The sequence below is a fragment of the Sturnira hondurensis genome, unplaced genomic scaffold (assembly GCF_014824575.4).
Source record: "Sturnira hondurensis isolate 20B ecotype Veracruz unplaced genomic scaffold, ASM1482457v3 Scaffold0004136, whole genome shotgun sequence".
Classification (NCBI taxonomy): domain Eukaryota; kingdom Metazoa; phylum Chordata; class Mammalia; order Chiroptera; family Phyllostomidae; genus Sturnira; species Sturnira hondurensis.
In genome coordinates this window covers 4,360,455-4,378,335 of record NW_028076767.1, presented here as the reverse complement: position 1 = coordinate 4,378,335, position 17,881 = coordinate 4,360,455, and the positions used below count along the sequence as shown (strand labels likewise).

At 36.6% G+C, this 17,881-nt stretch overlaps 1 protein-coding gene across 2 annotated transcripts in view; it reads left to right on the top strand.

The window, feature by feature from the left end:
- FAM117B (family with sequence similarity 117 member B) overlaps nucleotides 1-17,881 on the top strand; it is a 192,067-nt gene that overhangs the window by 167,533 nt on the left and 6,653 nt on the right. Inside the window, exons 4-6 of one of the 2 annotated variants that reach the window (XM_037043579.1) lie at nucleotides 11,766-11,909; nucleotides 13,133-13,301; nucleotides 15,657-15,777. In XM_037043579.1, the coding sequence (XP_036899474.1) occupies nucleotides 11,766-11,909; nucleotides 13,133-13,301; nucleotides 15,657-15,777 (434 nt within the window). Of the gene's footprint in view, nucleotides 1-11,765; nucleotides 11,910-13,132; nucleotides 13,359-15,656; nucleotides 15,778-17,881 lie in introns of both variants that reach the window. The other variant, XM_037043578.1, reaches the window with a different exon arrangement.

Genomic DNA, 17,881 nt, shown 5'->3' with positions numbered 1-17,881 from the left:
TATTAAACTTCTTAAAAATGTTATTATCAAAGTATTTATGTGCTTATTACAGAAATTTTAGAAACAAAAATTATTAAACAGAAAATTTGTATCTCACTTAAGATCATTTAAAAATTTTTCTAAAGATTTATATTTTATTTATTTTCAGAGAGAGGGGAAGTGAGTGAGGAAGAGGGGGAGAGAAACATCAATGTGTGGTTGTCTTCTCCAGTGCTCCCCACTGGGGACCTGGCCTGCAACCCAGGCATGTGGCCTGGCTGATAATAGAATCATGGACCCTTTGTTTTACAGTCTGGTGCTCAAACCACTGAACCACACTAGCCAGGGCTGATGTCATATACATATTTTTAAAATTATTTGGTTAAGAAGTTTAAATCCTTTGGAACCTTTTTGATTTTTTTCTTTATAGCCTTTCTAAGTTATTACTGTTTTGGGTTAGGGTTTCATGTTATGTAGAAAACTATTTTTACTGAGAAATTCCTTTGATATCCTTTTAACAATTAAGGGATAGTGTTGCTCTTCTGGTAAGTCATATAATCTACAACCACTATTTAACAAAAGATCTTTTTCTTGGGCATACCATGAATTTTACTGTTAGAAAAGAATTCTCACTTACATTTTTGAGTGGTTCTTTCCAAGGAAATTCAGAGGGGAATTATTTGTAGTGAGGGATAAATGCTGCTAAGGTTCTTGGGAGAACAGAATTCTTCACCTGTTACTAGTTTCTAAGACTGACTAAGCCCTCAGAAGCTTAAAATGTCATATTTTTAAAGAGTTACTTAAGTAAACAGTTTCATTAGAAAATATAGCCAACCCATTTTGGAATTTTTGATTGAGGATTAGAGTCCATCTTAACAGAAGAGTGAAAGAGTCCAGCATTTTCATTGCCACATCAACTAATTTCAAGGTAAGAATTAAAAAATCATGTGGGAGTTTTCTGGCTCTTTGTTAGTAGCCTCCAGGAAGAAATTCCTTTTATAATATTTTCTTGTTTCTTCATCTGGGCGTGGGACAGTATAGATTGAAAATAGTCTGGGAGAATTTGAGAGTAAAGGAATTGAGCTATAACAGGGGAGTGGAAAAAGTACTATTTTCATCTGAAGAATTAGAGGGACTATTTCACTTAAATAATTAAAATTTCTGCTCTGCACTGGAATCTTTGTATGCCAGTTCAGGACGTTAATTGTTATTCTTGAATTCTTAAATTTTTGTCAGTTAGAAATCAAGAGTAGACATTTCTGCTATGACCTTATTACAAAATATAGCTGCAGCTTAGAAGAGCTGCGAGGTGGATGGAGACCAGATGAGAGGACAGTGATTGTTGGAGGAGAGACATGAAGTAGTGGTAAAAGGACAGGAGAAGTCAAGGCCACATGGAGGCCTCAAATCAAAAGCCCTTCATCAGTTTTCACCTTCCTTTTGTTACATTAGGGTTTCTGGCTCATATTTCTGTCATAGATTTCTGCTGAATTCTTAAACAGACCCTTTCCCATCCTACTTGCCTATCAATGCACATTTTTCTTCCTTTGAAACTTTGACCCTGTATATTTATTTCTCTACTCAGCTGCTGCTTCCATCCATAGGTGGTTCTTTACTGACTCTTGATGTTATTATACCAGAGTTTGAAACATGTATTTAAGTTGCAATGTAGATTGATTCAGTGTTGGCTAAAAGCTCTTGGTGTGTATTCTTTGTGGCTAATTCTCAGCTGTTACATAGTGTTTGATCTTTAAGGTGTTAATAGATAGATGGAGAATATAAATAGAAAAATAAAACTTTAAAAATGGCAATTCTCCTAACTAAAAACCTTATTTGACTGGAAAACGTTCTTATTTGAAGAGAAGGAATCAAAAGCTGAGAAAGTAGGAGATCCTTGTTCTTGATGTTTTCAAACGACAGAGCTTAGGAGAGATTTCCCATAGTACAATGAAAACCTTCATCTTGCAGAGAATGTGTGAAGATGATCTTTCAGCTAATACTTGCATATAATAATTTATATGTAAAAATACAAGTTTTATTACAGAAACCTATACAGTTTGGGAACAAATAAATAGTATGTACACGTAATATTTAAGTTCTCATGAAATAAAGCATAAAAATTTAAGTGTAACCATTTTTAGCCATTTTAGAACCTAGTTTATGTAAGGAGTGAAATCAGAGGCCTACTATCTTTTATCTTTTATATGTACAACAATAACAGTATATTTTATGAAGGAAATCTTTCCCAAGCAACTTGATTTATTTTTCCTCTTATATACCTATTTGCTAGTTCAATTAATTTTACTTGAAAGTATATCTAAAATAATGTATTGGCCTTAGGGAAGTGGTTATTTTCTTTTTTGTGTTGCTTCCTTTGCCTTAAATAGACTAAACTGTTGATAAGTACTTGATGCTATGTACATTCTTACCAGATGTGTAAGGTATAACCTCCTTTATAGATTTTTGTATAAACTTAAATTTTTATTTCTCTAGGATAAATACCTAGGAATGGATTACTTATTCATATATTCGTATGTTGAACTTAAACTGTAGAACTTTTCCAGAATGTTCGTATCACTGTCCATTCCCACCAGCACTGTAAGAAAATCCCATGTGCTCTGCTTCCACATCAGCACTTGTTATTGTCAATATTTTTTGTATGTGGTTTTTATTTTTATTTTTCACTTACTGTTTATATTCAATATTATTTTTAAAGTATATTTAATTGATTATGCTATTACACTTGTCCCAATTTTTCCCTTTGTCCCCCTCTGCCCAGTATGTATGTCCCTTCACTCAAGCAGCCCCCACCCTGCTTAGTTCATGTCCATTGGTCATGCATATAAGTTCTTTGGCTTCTTCATTTCCTATACTGTTCTTAACATCCCTCTGTCTATTTTGTACCTACCAGTTACACTTCTTACTCCCTATACCTTCCCCCCAGCCCCCTCCATGTGATCTCCATTTCTGTGATTCTGTTCTTGTTCTAGTTGATTCCTTAGTTTGTTTTTGTTCTGTTTTGTTTTTAGATTCAGTTGTTCACAGCTGTGAGTTTGTTGTAATTTTAATGTTCATAGTTTTGATCTTCTTTTTCTAAATAAGTCCTTTTAATATTTCATATAATAACGGTTTGGTGACGATGAAACTCTTTTAGCTTTACTGTTTCTGGGAAGCACTTTATCTGCCCTTCCATTCTAAATGATAGCTTTGCCGGATAGACTGATCTTGGTTGTAGGTCCTTGCTTTTCATCACTTTGAATACTTTTTGCCAGTCCCTTCTTGCCTGCAACGTTTTTTGAGAAATCAGCTGATAGTCTTATGGGAATTCCTTTGCAGGGAACTTTCTGCTGTTTTCTTACTGCCTTTATGATTCTTTCTTTATCTTTAATCTTTGGCATTTTAATTATGATGTGTCTTGGACTGGTCCTCTTTGGGTCCAGCTTCTTTGGGACTCTGTACTTCCTGGATTTGTATGTCTACTTCCTTTGTCACTATGGGGAAGTTTTCTTTCATTATTTTTTTCAAATAAGTTTTTGGTTTCTTGTTTTTTCTCAGCTCGTTCTGACATCCCTATATTTCAGATGTTGGCACTTTTGGAGATGTGTCAGAGTTGTCTTATTCTCTCTTCATTTTTTTAAATTCTTTTTTCTTCATTTTGTTCTGGTTGAATGTTTATTCTTTATGTTCCAAATTGTTGATTTGAGTCCTGGTTTCCTTCCCTTCCTTCACTGTCGGTTCCCTGTGGATTTTTCTTTATTTCAGTTAGTGTAGCCTTCATTTCTTCCCTTATGCTTTAGCCGTACTCAATGAGTTCTCTGAGAGTCCTTATCACTAGTGTTTTGAACTCTGCACCTGATAGATTGGCTATGTACGTATTTTGTTTAGTTCTTTTTCTGGGGTTTTGTTCTGTTCTTTCATTTGGGCCGTATTTCCTTGTCTCCTCAATTTCTCATCCTCCCTGTGTTTGTTCCTCCCTGTGTTTGTTTCTTTGTTCTAGGTAGAGCTGCTTTGACTTCCTGTCTTAGCACACCTATTAAGTTGTATGGGGTAGGGCCTTAGGTATTCACCTGGGCAGGGCAACCCACTTTACCACTTTGTGGCTCTGTATGTGGGAGAGGGGTTGGAGAACGGACAGTGCCACTGCCTGGCTGCTGGAGGCTTGCTCAGCACTTAACTCCATTTCCAGTCACTTAACCCACTTCCCATATTCTACTTGTGCCCTCCTACATGTTCTCCTGGTGATGCTTCCTCGAATGGGTGAGTTTGCATACATTCTAGGACCTAGGACTCTTCTGAGAGCTTGGCAATTTCCTCCAGAGCCCCAATCCTCACTTGTTTTTACAGCCAGAAGTTATAAGGCTTACACCCTAGCACTGGAACCCTGGGCTTCAGGGTCTAGCCTGGGGCTGGGATCATTTATTCCCAAGGTATCCTTTCTTATTTTTATCTCCCACTAAGAATGTGGGACCATCCATTTCACCGGCTACTGCCCAGCCTCCCAAGTCTCTGCTCTTCCTACCTGTCTGGTTGAATATGGCTTCTTTAATTCCTTGGTTGTTGGATTTCCATACAGTTCAATTTTCTGGCAGTTCTGGGCATTTTTTTGTTTTTTGTTTTGAAGTTAGTTGTGATCCTTCTTGTGGTTGTGCAGGGAGGTGAAGCGTGTCTACCTATTCCTGCATCTTGACCAGAATTCCTCAGTATTGTTCTGTATTAATTTCAGATGTACGCCTAGTGGTTAGACAATCATATACTTTACAAAGTATCTCCCAGTATTTTCATTACCTACCTGGCACCATATGTAGTTATTGCGATATTATTGACTCTATATCCTGTGCTGTACTTTATATCCCCATGACCATTCTATAGCTACCAATTTGTATTTCTTTTATTAAAAGATTTTATTTAGTCTGCATTCTCGCCAACAGTGCAAGAGGGTTCCCTTTTCTCCATATCCTTGCCAACACTTGTTTATAAATTTATTGATGATAGCCATTCTAACAAGTGTGAGGTAATACCTCATTGTGATTTTAATTTGCATTTCTCTGATGATTAGTGGCATTGTGCATTTTTTGTATGTCTATTAGCCATCAGTATGTCTTCTTTGGAGAAGTGTCTATTCAGGTGCTCTCCTCATTTTTTAATTGAATTTTATTTAGTTATTTTTAGAGAAGGGGGAAGGGAGGAACAAAGGGAGGGAGTGAAACAGCAGTGTGTGGTTGCTTCTTGCACACCTCCAACTGGGGACCTGACCCGTAACCCAGGCATGTGCCTTTATGGGGAATCCAACCTGCAACCCCTTTGTTTGTTAGGCTGGCCTGAGCCACACCTGCCAGGGCAGAAAAATATTGTTAAAAGCTATGGTAGAGATTTTACTGCCTATGTTTTCTTCTAGGAGTTTTATGGTTTCCAGTCTTACATTTAAGTCTTTAATTCATTTTCCGTTAATTCTTGTATATAATGTAAGAATGTGGTCTAGTTATTTTTTGGCTTCTATTTGTCTAGTTTTCCCAACACCCTTTATTGAATAAACTGTCTTTACCCTATTGTATGTTCTTGCTTCCTTTGTCAAATATGAATTGAACATATAATCATAGGTTTACTTGGAGGCTCTGTATTCTGTTCCATAGATCTATATGTATGCTTTTATGCCAGTACCATGCTGTTTTGATTACTATGGCCTTATAGTTCAGATTGATATCAGGTAGTGTGATACATCCAACTTTGTTCTTTTTCAAAATTGCTGGGGCTGTTCAGGTCTTTTATAGTTCTGTGCAAATTTTTGGAATATTTGTTCTAGTTCTATAAAATAGGAATTGTATTGATCAATAGATTGTTTTGGTTAGTATGGACATTTTAATGATATTAATTCTTCCTACCCATGAATAGACTACCCACAGTATATGCTGCCATTTACCTCTATCCTCTTCAATTTCTTTCTTAAGTATCTTGTAATTTTTCAAGTCCAGGTCTTTTACTTCCTTGGTAATTTATTCCTAGATAATTTTATTTTTTTTTGATGCAAGTTTAAGTGGGATTGTTTTCTTAATTTCTCTCTAATAGTTCATTGTTGGTGTACAAAATGCAACCAATTTCTGAATATTTATTTTGTATTCTGCTACTTCACTGAATTCATTGATTAGTTCTAGTAGTTTTTTGGTTGAATCTTTTGAGTTCTCTGTGTACAGTCTATGTCATGTGCAAATAATGACAGTTTTCTGGTTAATTTACTTTCTAGTTTTAAAAATATATATTTTATTGATTATGCTATACAGTTGTCCCATTTTCCCCCTTCATTCCCTTCCAGCCTGCACACCCTGTCCCACCCACATTCCCTCCCCTTTAGTTCATGTCCACATGTCATTAGTTCTTCAGTTTGTACATTTCCCACACTACTTTTGCCCTCTCCCTATTTTCTCCCTACCATCTATGCTACTTATTCTCTATACCTTTCCCCCCCTCTCCTCCCACTCCCCTGTTGCTAACCCTCCATGTGATCTCCATTTCTGTGGATCCTCTCCTGATCTAGCTGTCTGCTTAGTTTGCTTTTGTTTTAGGTGTGGTTGTTAATAACTGTGAGTTTATTGTCCTTTCACTGTTCATATTTTTTATCTTCTTTTTCTTAGATAAGTCCCTTTAACATTTCATATAATAAGGGCATGGTGATGATGAACTCCTTGAATTTGACCTTATCTGAGAAGCACTTTATCTGCCCTCCCATTGTAAATGAAAGCTTTGCTGGATGGAGCAATCTTGGATGTAGGTTCTTGCCTTTTATAACTTGGAATACTTCTTTCTAGCCCCTTCTTGCCTGTAAGGTCTCTTTTGAGAAGTCAGCTGACAGTCTGATGGGCACTCCTTTGTAGGTGACTATCCCCTTATCTCTTGCTGCTTGTAGAATTCTCTCCTTCATTTTAATCTTGGCTAGTGTAATTATGATGTGCCTTGGTGTGTTCCTCCTTGAATCCAACTATGTTGGGACTCTCTGAGCTTCCTGGACTTCCTGGAAGTCTATTTCCTTTGCCAGACTGGGAAAGTTCTCCTTCATTATTTGTTCAAATAAGTTTTCCACTTGTTGCTCTTCCTCTTCCCCTTCTGGTACCTCTATAATTTGGATGTTGGAACATTTAAAGATGTCCTGGAGATTCCTAAGGCTCTCCTCATTTTTTTGAATTCTTGCTTCTTCATTCTTTTCTGTTTGCTTGTTACTTTCTTTCTTCTGGTCCACTCATTGATTTGAGTCCCAGTTTTGTTTCCATCACTATTGGTTCCTTGTTCATTTTGCTTCATTTCACTTAGTGTAGCCTTCATTTTTTCATCTAATTTGTGACCAAAATCAACCAGTTCTGTGAGCATCCTGATCACCAGTACTTTGAACTGTGCATCTGATAGGTCGACTATCTCTTTGTTGCTTAAAAGTTTTGGCTCTGGGGCTTTGATTTGCTCTACTGATTGAGCCATTTTGGTCTGCTGGAGCCTGTTATGTATGAGGGGCAGAGCCTTAGGTGTTCACCAGGGCAGGTCGTCAACCCAGTTGCTTGGTTGTGACACTGTATGTGGGGGCAGAGCCAGAGAGGGAGCAATGGCACTTGCTCTGCTCTCCCTCGGATTTCAGTCCCCTTTGCTGCTTCCCGCAAGCAAATTGGGCCCTTCTGGTGCTGGTTCCCAGGTGGGTGGGCCTGTGTACATTCTAGGACCCAGTGGGTCTCTCCAACGAACTCTCCTTTGAGGCTGGACATCTCTCCCAGCACCTTTTCAATCAGTGCTTTTAGGCTCTATTTCCCATCACTGGGGCCCTGGGTTGTGTGATACATCCCACTGCCCTTTTTTGTCTGGTTTATCCGCGCACATATGTGTGACCACAGTCAGCCAACCTTTTTGTGTGCCTCACTGGGTCTGCTTATTTCCTCCCCGCACCCAGAGTCTGCTAGCCATAGTGCTCCTGGGTCTGGCAGCCACCGCCTTTTCCTGCCAAGACCCCTTTCTGTTGGCCGCCCACTTCACCCCTCTTACCAGTCTGGTTGAATGCTATTGGACTTCTGTACAGTTCAGTTTTCTGTCAGTTCTGGTTGTATACTTGTTTCTAAATCTTTCTTATCCTTAATTTTGGTTGTGCGAGGAGGCACAGTGTTTCTACCTACGCCTCCATCTTGGCCAGAATTCTACTTTCTAGTTTTGATGCTTTTTTACTTCTTCCTGTCTGATTGGTGTGACTACAACTTGCAGTATCATGTTGAGTAAAAGGGGTGAAAGTGGACATCCTGTCTTGTTCCTGATGTTAAGGGAAATGCTGCTAGTTTTTCTTTGTTGAGTATGATGTTAACTGTGGGTTTATCATACATGGCCTTCATTATGTTGAGTTATGTTCCATTTGTTCTCACTTTGCTGAGAGTTTCTATCATATGGGTGCTGAATTTTGTGAAATGCTTTTTTTCTGCTACTGTTGATATAATCATGTGGTTTTTATCCTTAATTTTGTTTATGTGGTCAATTATATTTATTGATTTGCAAACGTTGTACCAACCTTGCATTCCTGGATAAGTCCTACTTGTCATGGTGTGTGATTTTCTTATTGCACTGGCATATTCTATTTGCTAAATTTTGTTGAGGGTTTTAGCATCTGTGTTCATCAGAGATATTAGCCTATAATTTTTTTCTTTCTTTTTACCTGGCTTCAGAAAATAGCTTTGGGAGTCTTCCCTCCTCTTGAATTTCTTCATATAGTTTGAGAAGGGTAGGTGTTAATTCTTTGAATGTTTGGTAAAATTCACATGTGAAGCCTTTTGGTCCAGGACTTTGTTAGGAGTTTTTTGATTTTTGATTTGATTTCATTTGGTATAATTGCTCTGTTTTCATTTCTTCTTGATTCACTTTTGGAAGATTACATGAAATTTCTAGGTATTTATCCATTTATTCCAGATTGCCCAGTTTGATGGTGTATAGTTGTTCATAATATTTTCTCAAAATTTTTATATATGTGCAGTGTTAGTTGTTACTTCTCTTTTATTTCTGGCTTCATTTATTTGAACCATCTCTTTTTTTATGAGTCTGTCTAAAGGTTTATTAATCATGTCTATCTTATTTATCAAAGAAGCAACTCTTAGTTACATTGCCATTTGTATTGCTCTTTTAGACTCTGTTTTGTTTATTTTCTCTTATTTCCTTCCTTCTTCTCACTTTGTGTTTTGTTTGATAAATTTAGAGTGTCAGTGAGTTAAAGTTTTATTTTTCCAACCAGTTCTTGATCTATGATGCTGAAGTGCTTTAGGAACCAGCCTTGTTGGATGTAGAGTTGTTAACACTTACGAAAGCCAAAGGGGGTCTTAATCAGGACAAGTGTCAGAGAAAATGAACTGGACTAGGAGAAGAGATTTATTGATGTGGCAAAGATTTTCCTCAAAAACCAATTTTGGAAATGATATATCATCAGTGCCCCAAGATCTGCTATGTAGAGAATGGCTCAAATATGTGTATTTGAAAACAATTATAATTCTATGAATTTTCTCTGTAAAACACCTGTAGACTATCTGAACTTAAGATTTTTCGTATTCCTTCCTGTGAGGTAGATATTGAGACTAGAAGAGGGGACAGAAAGAAGAGATGAAAGTGAAAAGGGAATAAATAATGTGAGAAGCCTAGGTATGTTGGGAGAAAGATAGGGAGCAGAGGGATTAAAAAGTGCAAAATTAGAAGACATGATATGTAGGGAAAAATGATACTTGAAGAAATTTTTGAAAAGACAACAAAGGATTATGTTAAGAATAAAATACATGATAGGAAAAACATAGTAAAAATTGTAGCTACTATTTACTGAGCATCTATCCATTGTGGGCCCAGGCACATGTGCCGCATGTCCTCAGGAAAAATTATTTTTTTTTCAGGAAAGAAAACATCATTACAAGGAAAATATAAATAATTAAATTTTACAGGTATCTTATTCTCATTTCAGTCTTGCTATGACTGTACTTAACTGTGGCACTAGGGGATTTTAAAGTTATGTCTGAAATTTGAACTCTCTTAAAATCATAAAAGAATTTCTGTGACTGATATTCTTTTAGTGCTTTTCTTTATCTCTGTTCCTTTTACAGTGAGTCTACCTCAATTGGGGTTTTGGCTTTACTGTACTTTGCCATTTATAATGTGCTCTGTTTGCCCACATTTTTGAGGGAAAAGTACAGATGCACATTGTACATGGGTAATACTAATTTCGTATCTATATAAATGTTTGTAATTCTTTTATTTATGCTTATGTGTTAAAAGTGTAGCTCTAGAAAGCAATAACAATAGCCATATGCAAAGAGTACCCTGAAATACAATAATTGGTTTTGTTTCGAAATATAAATAAACAAATAATAGAATTAAAAAATTAAAATGAAAGTTTTTTTCTGAAAGTTCGGTCCAAAAACATGGGTGCACATTATACACGGGAGAACATTATACACAGAAAAACACAGTAAGTTGTATTTTGTGTATACCGAGGAGCAGGTTTGATTGCTCACACTTTTTGTGAGGCCTATAAACTTTATTTTTATTTATTTTAGAGTTACTCATGTAAACCAGAAGTACGTTTTTTTCAATGTAGAGAAATAAACATCCCATGCAGCAATATTTTCACTGATATGTTCCTTAGAGCAACAAACATAAAGGAAAGAATAAACAAATGGGATTAAATAAAAATAAAAAGCTTCTGCACAGCCAAAGAAAACATCAGCAAAATGAAAAGGGAACCAACTGTGTGGGAAAATATATTTGCCAATGATACCTCGGACAAGGATTTGATCTCCAAAATACATAAAACTCACATGACTTCAGGAAAATAATCAACCAAATTAAAAAATGGACAAAGGACCTGAACAGGCATTTCTCCAAGGAGGACATACAGAGGGCCCAGAGACATATGAGAGGATGCTGAACATCACTAGTCATCAGAGAGATGCAAATTAAAACCACAATGAGATACCACTTCAAACTGGTGAGAATGGCCATCATAAACAAATCAACAAACAAGTGCTAGTGAGGCTGTGGAGAAAAGGGAACCTTAGTACATTGTGTGTGGGAATGCAGACTGGTGCAGCCACTGTGGAAAACAGTATGGAATTTCCTCAGAAAACTAAAAATGGAACTGCCTTTTGACCTGGCAATTCCACTGCTGGCATTATACCCTAAGAATCCTGAAGCGCCAATTCAAAAGAACCTATGCACTTATATGTTCATAGCAGTGCAATTTACAATAGCCAAGTGTTGGAAACAACCTAAGGTGCCCATCAGTAAATGAGTGGATAAAAAATTGTGTACATTTACACAATGGAATGCTATGCAGCAAGGGAAAAGGAGCTTCTATTCTACCCTTCCTGACAGCATGGATGGATCTGGAGAGGATTATGCTAAGTGAAATAAGCCAGGCAGTGAAAGACAACGAATACCACATGATCTCACCTTTTAGTGGAACCTAATCAACAGAACAAACAAAATGTAACCAGAGACATTAAAATAAAGAACAAATTGACAGTAACCAGAGGGGTGGAGGGATGGGATAACTGGAGGGAAAGGAGGAAGGGTCATCAAGGAACATGTATAAAGGACACACGGACAAAGCCAAAGAGGGTGTAGGATCGAAGGTGGGGAGTGGGGATGGGGGGCGGGGATGGGGGAACGGGGGAGTGGGGGGAAATGGAGACAACTGTATTTGAACAACAATTTAAAAATGCCACTTAAAAAAAAGAGTGGTGGAGAAATAAAATGTGGTATTAAATCTCTCTTCTCCTCCTTTACCACTTATTCTCAAGGCTCCTGTTCAAAAGAGTACACTTATTCCAGTAATTCCCATCACCAAATCAACGGGCTCCCGATTCCGGAACAGTGTGGAAGGATTGAATCAGGAGATTGAAATAATAATTAAAGAGACTGGGGAAAAGGAAGAACAACTTATAGTAAGCATCCTTATACATTAACTCTTCTAATTACTAAAACATTCACAATTTTGTTTTCTATATTTACTTAAATGTCTTGTTTCTTGTTGAGAGAATGAAAACTTTTCATTTCTTTAATCTCATAGAAATAGTTGATGTGAGTTAAATTTGGATTCTTCAACAGAAACTATTTTTTGCTTATCTGTATTTTAAAATCACTAGTCAGGCATAGTATATTTCTAATTGCTGTAACTCCATTTAACAAAAACTTAGCTTACTGATAGGTTGGGGAGGAAGGCATATGACACCAGATCCTTTCTAAACATGAATGTACCTGTTTCTTATTGTTTTTCACTTAATATTTGGTTAACTGTAACATCAGCTCTGCCTACCTATCATGCAAATAAGAATGTGCACTGTTTCTACTAACTATAATACACGTAAGAATGATTCATATCTAAGATATAGTGAAAAAATTTTCTGTTTATGTTTAAAACCATAGCATAGTATATTAAAGCTTTTTTCATCAGTGAGAGAAGAATTGAAGAGTTTGAAGTAGTATTTTATTGATACTTAAGGTTAAAGGTTGATTTAGATTAGAGAAAACACAACTCCACACACTCTTTCCTCCATACTGCATGATAGAGGAACCTTTCCCTGATGTAAAAAGGTAAATGAGCCAGAGGTGAACGTGGAGCTGGTTTCCCTGGTAAGTGTGCCCACAGCTTTTTTCAGATTGCTCTCCTTGATTTCCCCCTATAATTAGCACTGTCATGATTAACCTTTTCCTCGTGTAGGCAGGTTTCATTGAAAACACTCTTTCAGGAAGAGGTGGAAGGGGGAGAAGGTAACAGGGCCTTACATCACTAGTTCCCACAATGGATAACATTTTCTTCTAAGACAGAACCTAATGTTAATCCCAGATTTCTCATTTTACCATGGCCCTTCTTTATAATTTTTAAAGTAGTATTTAGCTCATGAGAGGTAATTTAGTACTTATCGTTCAACAAGCCTTGACCACCTGTCAAGTGCCAGACCCATGCTACTCGATTCTGGTGGAGCAGAGTAGACAGGGATGTCACTAATGGAGCAGCACAAAGGCTTATTTCTCATTAGACCTACTAAGTCGGGGATTTCTGACTTTCCAGTCTTCTGGAACCATGGGAAGGTTGACACTGGGGATGTTTCTGTGTGAATTTCAAAATCAGTGATAAATATACATATATTTAAAATTTTTATAACAGCCACAAGATATTCCAGATGGCCATCGTGCACCTCCCCCCCTTGTACAGAGAAGTAGCAGCACACGCAGCATCGACACACAGACCCCCGGCGGGGCAGACAGGGGGAGCAACAACAGCAGCCGCTCTCAGTCTGTGTCCCCCACGTCATTCCTCACCATCTCCAATGAAGGTAGTGAAGAGAGCCCTTGTTCAGCTGATGACCTGCTTGTTGATCCCAGAGATAAAGGTACAACGCAGGAGGAATTTGTTACCAGATAAGGGAAGACCCTTTTATCTTTTATCCTGTTTATTTTCTAGCAAAACACACACATTTAAGGCTACTAAGGTAATTACTTCAAGATGTTTCAAAATGTAGATTTAAAAAAATTAGAGTATAGCAGTGACCAGTATAACTGGGTGGGTTGGGTGTCGTTCCACAATGTGAAGGGTCAGCAGTTTGATTCTTGGTCAGGACACATGGCTGTGTTGTGGACCAGGTCCCTGATTGAGGGAGTGCAAGAGGCAACCGATTGATGTTTCTCTCCCTCTGTTTCTCCCTCCCTTTTCCCTCTCTCTAAAAATACATAAAAAAATTTTTGTTGTTGTTTAAAAAAAGGAGTACAAAGCAGTAGGTTTTTACTGACATGTGCTCAAGTGAAAGTCACATTGGGTGGGTTTGTGGGCTTTTATTTGTTCCTTTCTTTTTTTGCACCTGTTAATACAAGTTCCTTATTAGGAGCTTGTATTTCAGGACAAGATGAACATTTGTCCTAGAAAAGCTACTTATTCTTTGTCTCTTTAGTATTCATGTTTTTATTACCTATTATACTAAGCTAGAGTTTTTTAGGATCTGTATTTGTGATATTTCTAACAAGAACCAAGCTGATTTATATCAGTGCAAAATGAGTATTCAAGGGAAACCTGGGGTAAAAGGTTGGAGGGCTACTTAGAGTATTAAACTACTTAAGCACCTTGAAAAACTTGGAGACCTAAGCAGTTTGAATTACTAATTACTAATTAATTAATTAATTGATTAAATTACTAATATTCTTACCTTTTACAACAAGTAAGACCTTTCATTTGTCTTTTTGAGGGCGCTATTTTGTTAACCTAATCCTAGTTACTGCATGTGCTTCAGAGCAACAGTAGGATGCTTATTTATAAGTTCCACAGCTCAGTTCAGTAGTCATTTAGTTAGGACCTGATATTCACAGTGTATTGAATATACTAAAATGTTTTATTGCTACAACTAGCCATTTCTACCAGTCATCTAAATTATTGAAACTGTAGCATGTCCAGAGAACATAAGACTTTCTGAAGAAGTCACTTCAGATTATAGACCATTATAAAATGTTATTATTTGGACCCTTTTTGCCAGTTTGTAGGTTAAATAAAACACAGCTGTTCAAGGCCAGCACGCCAAACCAGTTAAATCACAGTCCCTGGGAGTTGTAGGAAATAAGCACTGGAGATGCTCAATCAAGCACATATACCTGATTTCAGTGTGCATACAAATTTGACACCCAGTCAGTTAAACACTTTGGGTCCTGTGCTTCTTGTTAGGAATCTGTGTAATTAATTACTTCCTTTATTTATTGTGAGGATTAAAAAGGACAGTGAATGCAAACCATTTAGCTCCGCTCCTGGTATTTAACTTAGTGCTCAATCAAGTGTACCCCCCAAAATTTAAAAACCATAGTTAGTAAAATCTGCCCTTTGATAGCATGTCATAAATTTTGTGTCCTGCTATATTTGATTTTAAGAGCTTAGTGATTGACAAGCTTCTCTGATAAGAAAACAGAGCCACAGTGCTGCTCTGTGCAAGGAATTTGTAGCTTACCTAACACAGACTGAAAATTCAGAACACATATGTAAAAAGATATCAAGATGTTTCAAGTTAATGTAGTATAAACTGAGGACCTCAGTACTGAACAAAAATATCAGAGTAAAAAGTTTTCCCTTTGGTATGGTTACAATTTGGGAAGATTTCAGAAACGTTGAGCCAGACATTGAAGGCAGTTTCAGAAAACTAACAGAAGGATCTCTTAAGTATGGAGAAGTTGATAGGCAAAAGGAAGTTTTTGGCGTACAGTGCATATATGGATCTGACTGCCTGGAGCAGAGAGTGTAACCTGAATAGCTAAGAAATCAAACTGAGAAATTCTGAAGGGTAGCACAGGAGTGAATTATCAACAGACAGTGAAGAACCATTTCAGTTACTTGTACTGAGAAGAATGGAAATGCCATTGGAGTCTGTTTGCTCTGTATAGAATAAAAATAAATCAGTGAGGGAGGCTTAGACTGTGGTTATTATAAGTGGAAAAGAAATAGAACTCTTTTATTTGTTTATGCATTCATTTAACAAACATTATCTCTTCTTTACCAGGTATTGTATTGTATATTGGGATGATGTTGATGAGTACAACACTGTTTCTACCCTCAAGTAGTTTATGGTATTGGGGGAAAGCAAGAACAATTGAATATAGTATGGCCATTCATTTACATAGTAGTATTTCTGAGTAATCCACCATGTCATTTATTGTAGAGAATGGGAACAACTCTCCTTTGCCCAAATATGCAACCTCACCAAAACCTAACAACAGCTATATGTTCAAAAGGGAACCTCCAGAGGGCTGTGAAAGGGTCAAAGTCTTTGAGGAATGCTCGTAAGTACCCCCCACTTCCCCCTCAAAACACAAAAGCTTTTAGTATGAGAATTTTCACAGGAGTTGAATAATAATAGTACAGTGATCACCTATATAACCACCTCTTAGGTTCTGTAATAACATTTTGCTATATTTGCTTTATCTGTGTGTGGCAGTGTTTTTGCTGAACTGTTTGAAAGTAAGTTGCAGACATCATGACACTTAACCTTAAAAACAGTTTAATATTTGTTTTCTAAAAGTAACCACAGTATTCCTACATAACCACAGTACCATTATCACACCAAAGAAAATTAACAGTAATACTTAATATCAGCTAATAACCATTTGTCATTCACATTTTCTCAGTTCTTCCCAACATGTCATCCATGGCTGTTATACAGGCTGTTGGACCTGTATACAGTCATAGAAGGTAAACCTATTGCATTTACTTTCCATTAACAGATAAAAATGTGTATATCATTAATTATAAATTTACAACAGGTAAAAATGTTGTATACATTGTTAATTATAAATTTTACTAGTATAAAGGACATGTAGCAGACAAAAACCTATTCATTTTCAAAAATTTTCATTACGTCCCCAAAACAAATTAACAGCTGTAACCTAAGAGTGGATTACTTAGAGGTGATTTTAATGTTATCAATAACACAAATAACCCTAAGTTTAAAAATTAGCCTTTTTTTGCACTAGCTATGCCAAAGTTAGAGCAAAACCCATTGGATTCAATGGCATGAACGCAAAGGGCTGATTGATTATTGGTCCTAATTAAAAACTTTTTGCTTATTTAATCATTCTTTAAATGATCGTTTTTTCTCTAAGTCATACTTTTGGTTTAAGGGAAGTAACTATGACTTGAACTAGAGGTTAGAATGAGTTGAGGGTTGATATTTAGTTTTTAGAAATGTGTATTTATTTACCTGAAAGAAAATTGGTAGTTAGATTTGGTCCAGAAAGCCCAAGACCAGATTTTGCACTTTTTCTTGTTGCTACGTTCTGTTAGATACACACGTCCCATGGCCATGCCACCTGCACTTGGTCCTTTTCCTGAAGTCAGACATGCTGTTTCCTGATCCCAGCTAATGAGCTCAATCTTAGTTAATTTAGATTCCTAGATATTATGACCTCTTTGCAGTATACAGGGTTTTTTTTTAATATTGCATGACCCATCTTTTTCCTCTTCCTCCCTCACTCCTTCACATGGTAAATAATTTTGACTTACTATTTTCTTTGCTGATAATTTATGCCTGAATTTAAAAAAAGAAAAAATCTTATAAGGCTTCTAAAATAATACCAAAGAATTCCTTGCATCATTATGAATATCTGTAATTGTCCAGTATGTTCATCCATTTTTCAGAAAGGCAGCTGGCAAACAATTATCTCTCTCTAGATATATAATCCTTTCAGAATAACTTTTTAAGAAAAAATAAAAATTTGAAACTATTTCTGAAAGTGGTTTTTGTTTGTTTTGTTCGTTTTTTTGGTAGTTGTGGTTTTTAAGTTGAAGAAAACCTTGGTATGTTGGGTTGGCCAAAAAGTTTGCTTAGTTTTTTCCCTTAAGATGGCTGTAGTGATGAGCACTTAGTGCTCTTTAACTTCATTTGAAACAGTTTTGTTAGATTGTATTGTGACAGCTGTCTTATCATTTTTTTATTCTCAAAATAGGTTAATTTTTATGTAGCCTATTTTAATATTGAGGATGGGAGAAAGTACACAACATTTTTGGCATATTATGCTTTACTATTTCAAGAAAGGTAAAAACGCATCTGAAACACAGAAAAAGATTTGTGCAGTGTATGGAGGAGGTGCTGTGCCTGATTGAACATGTCAAAAGTGGTTTGTGAAGTTTCATGCTAGAGATTCCTCGCTGGGACAGTGCTCCGTGGTCAGGTAGACCAGTTGAAATTGATAGAGATCAAATTGAGACATTTGAGCATTCACCATTATACCATGTAGGCAATAGCTAACATACTCAAAATACTCAATTCAGTAAAGTTATTGGTGAAAATGAAAAATATGTCCTTTAGTTTACAGAAAAAAACTAACTGAACTTTTTGACAAACCCAGTAATATTAGTATGTGCAGCTTCTGTTAGCTAAGTCTTATA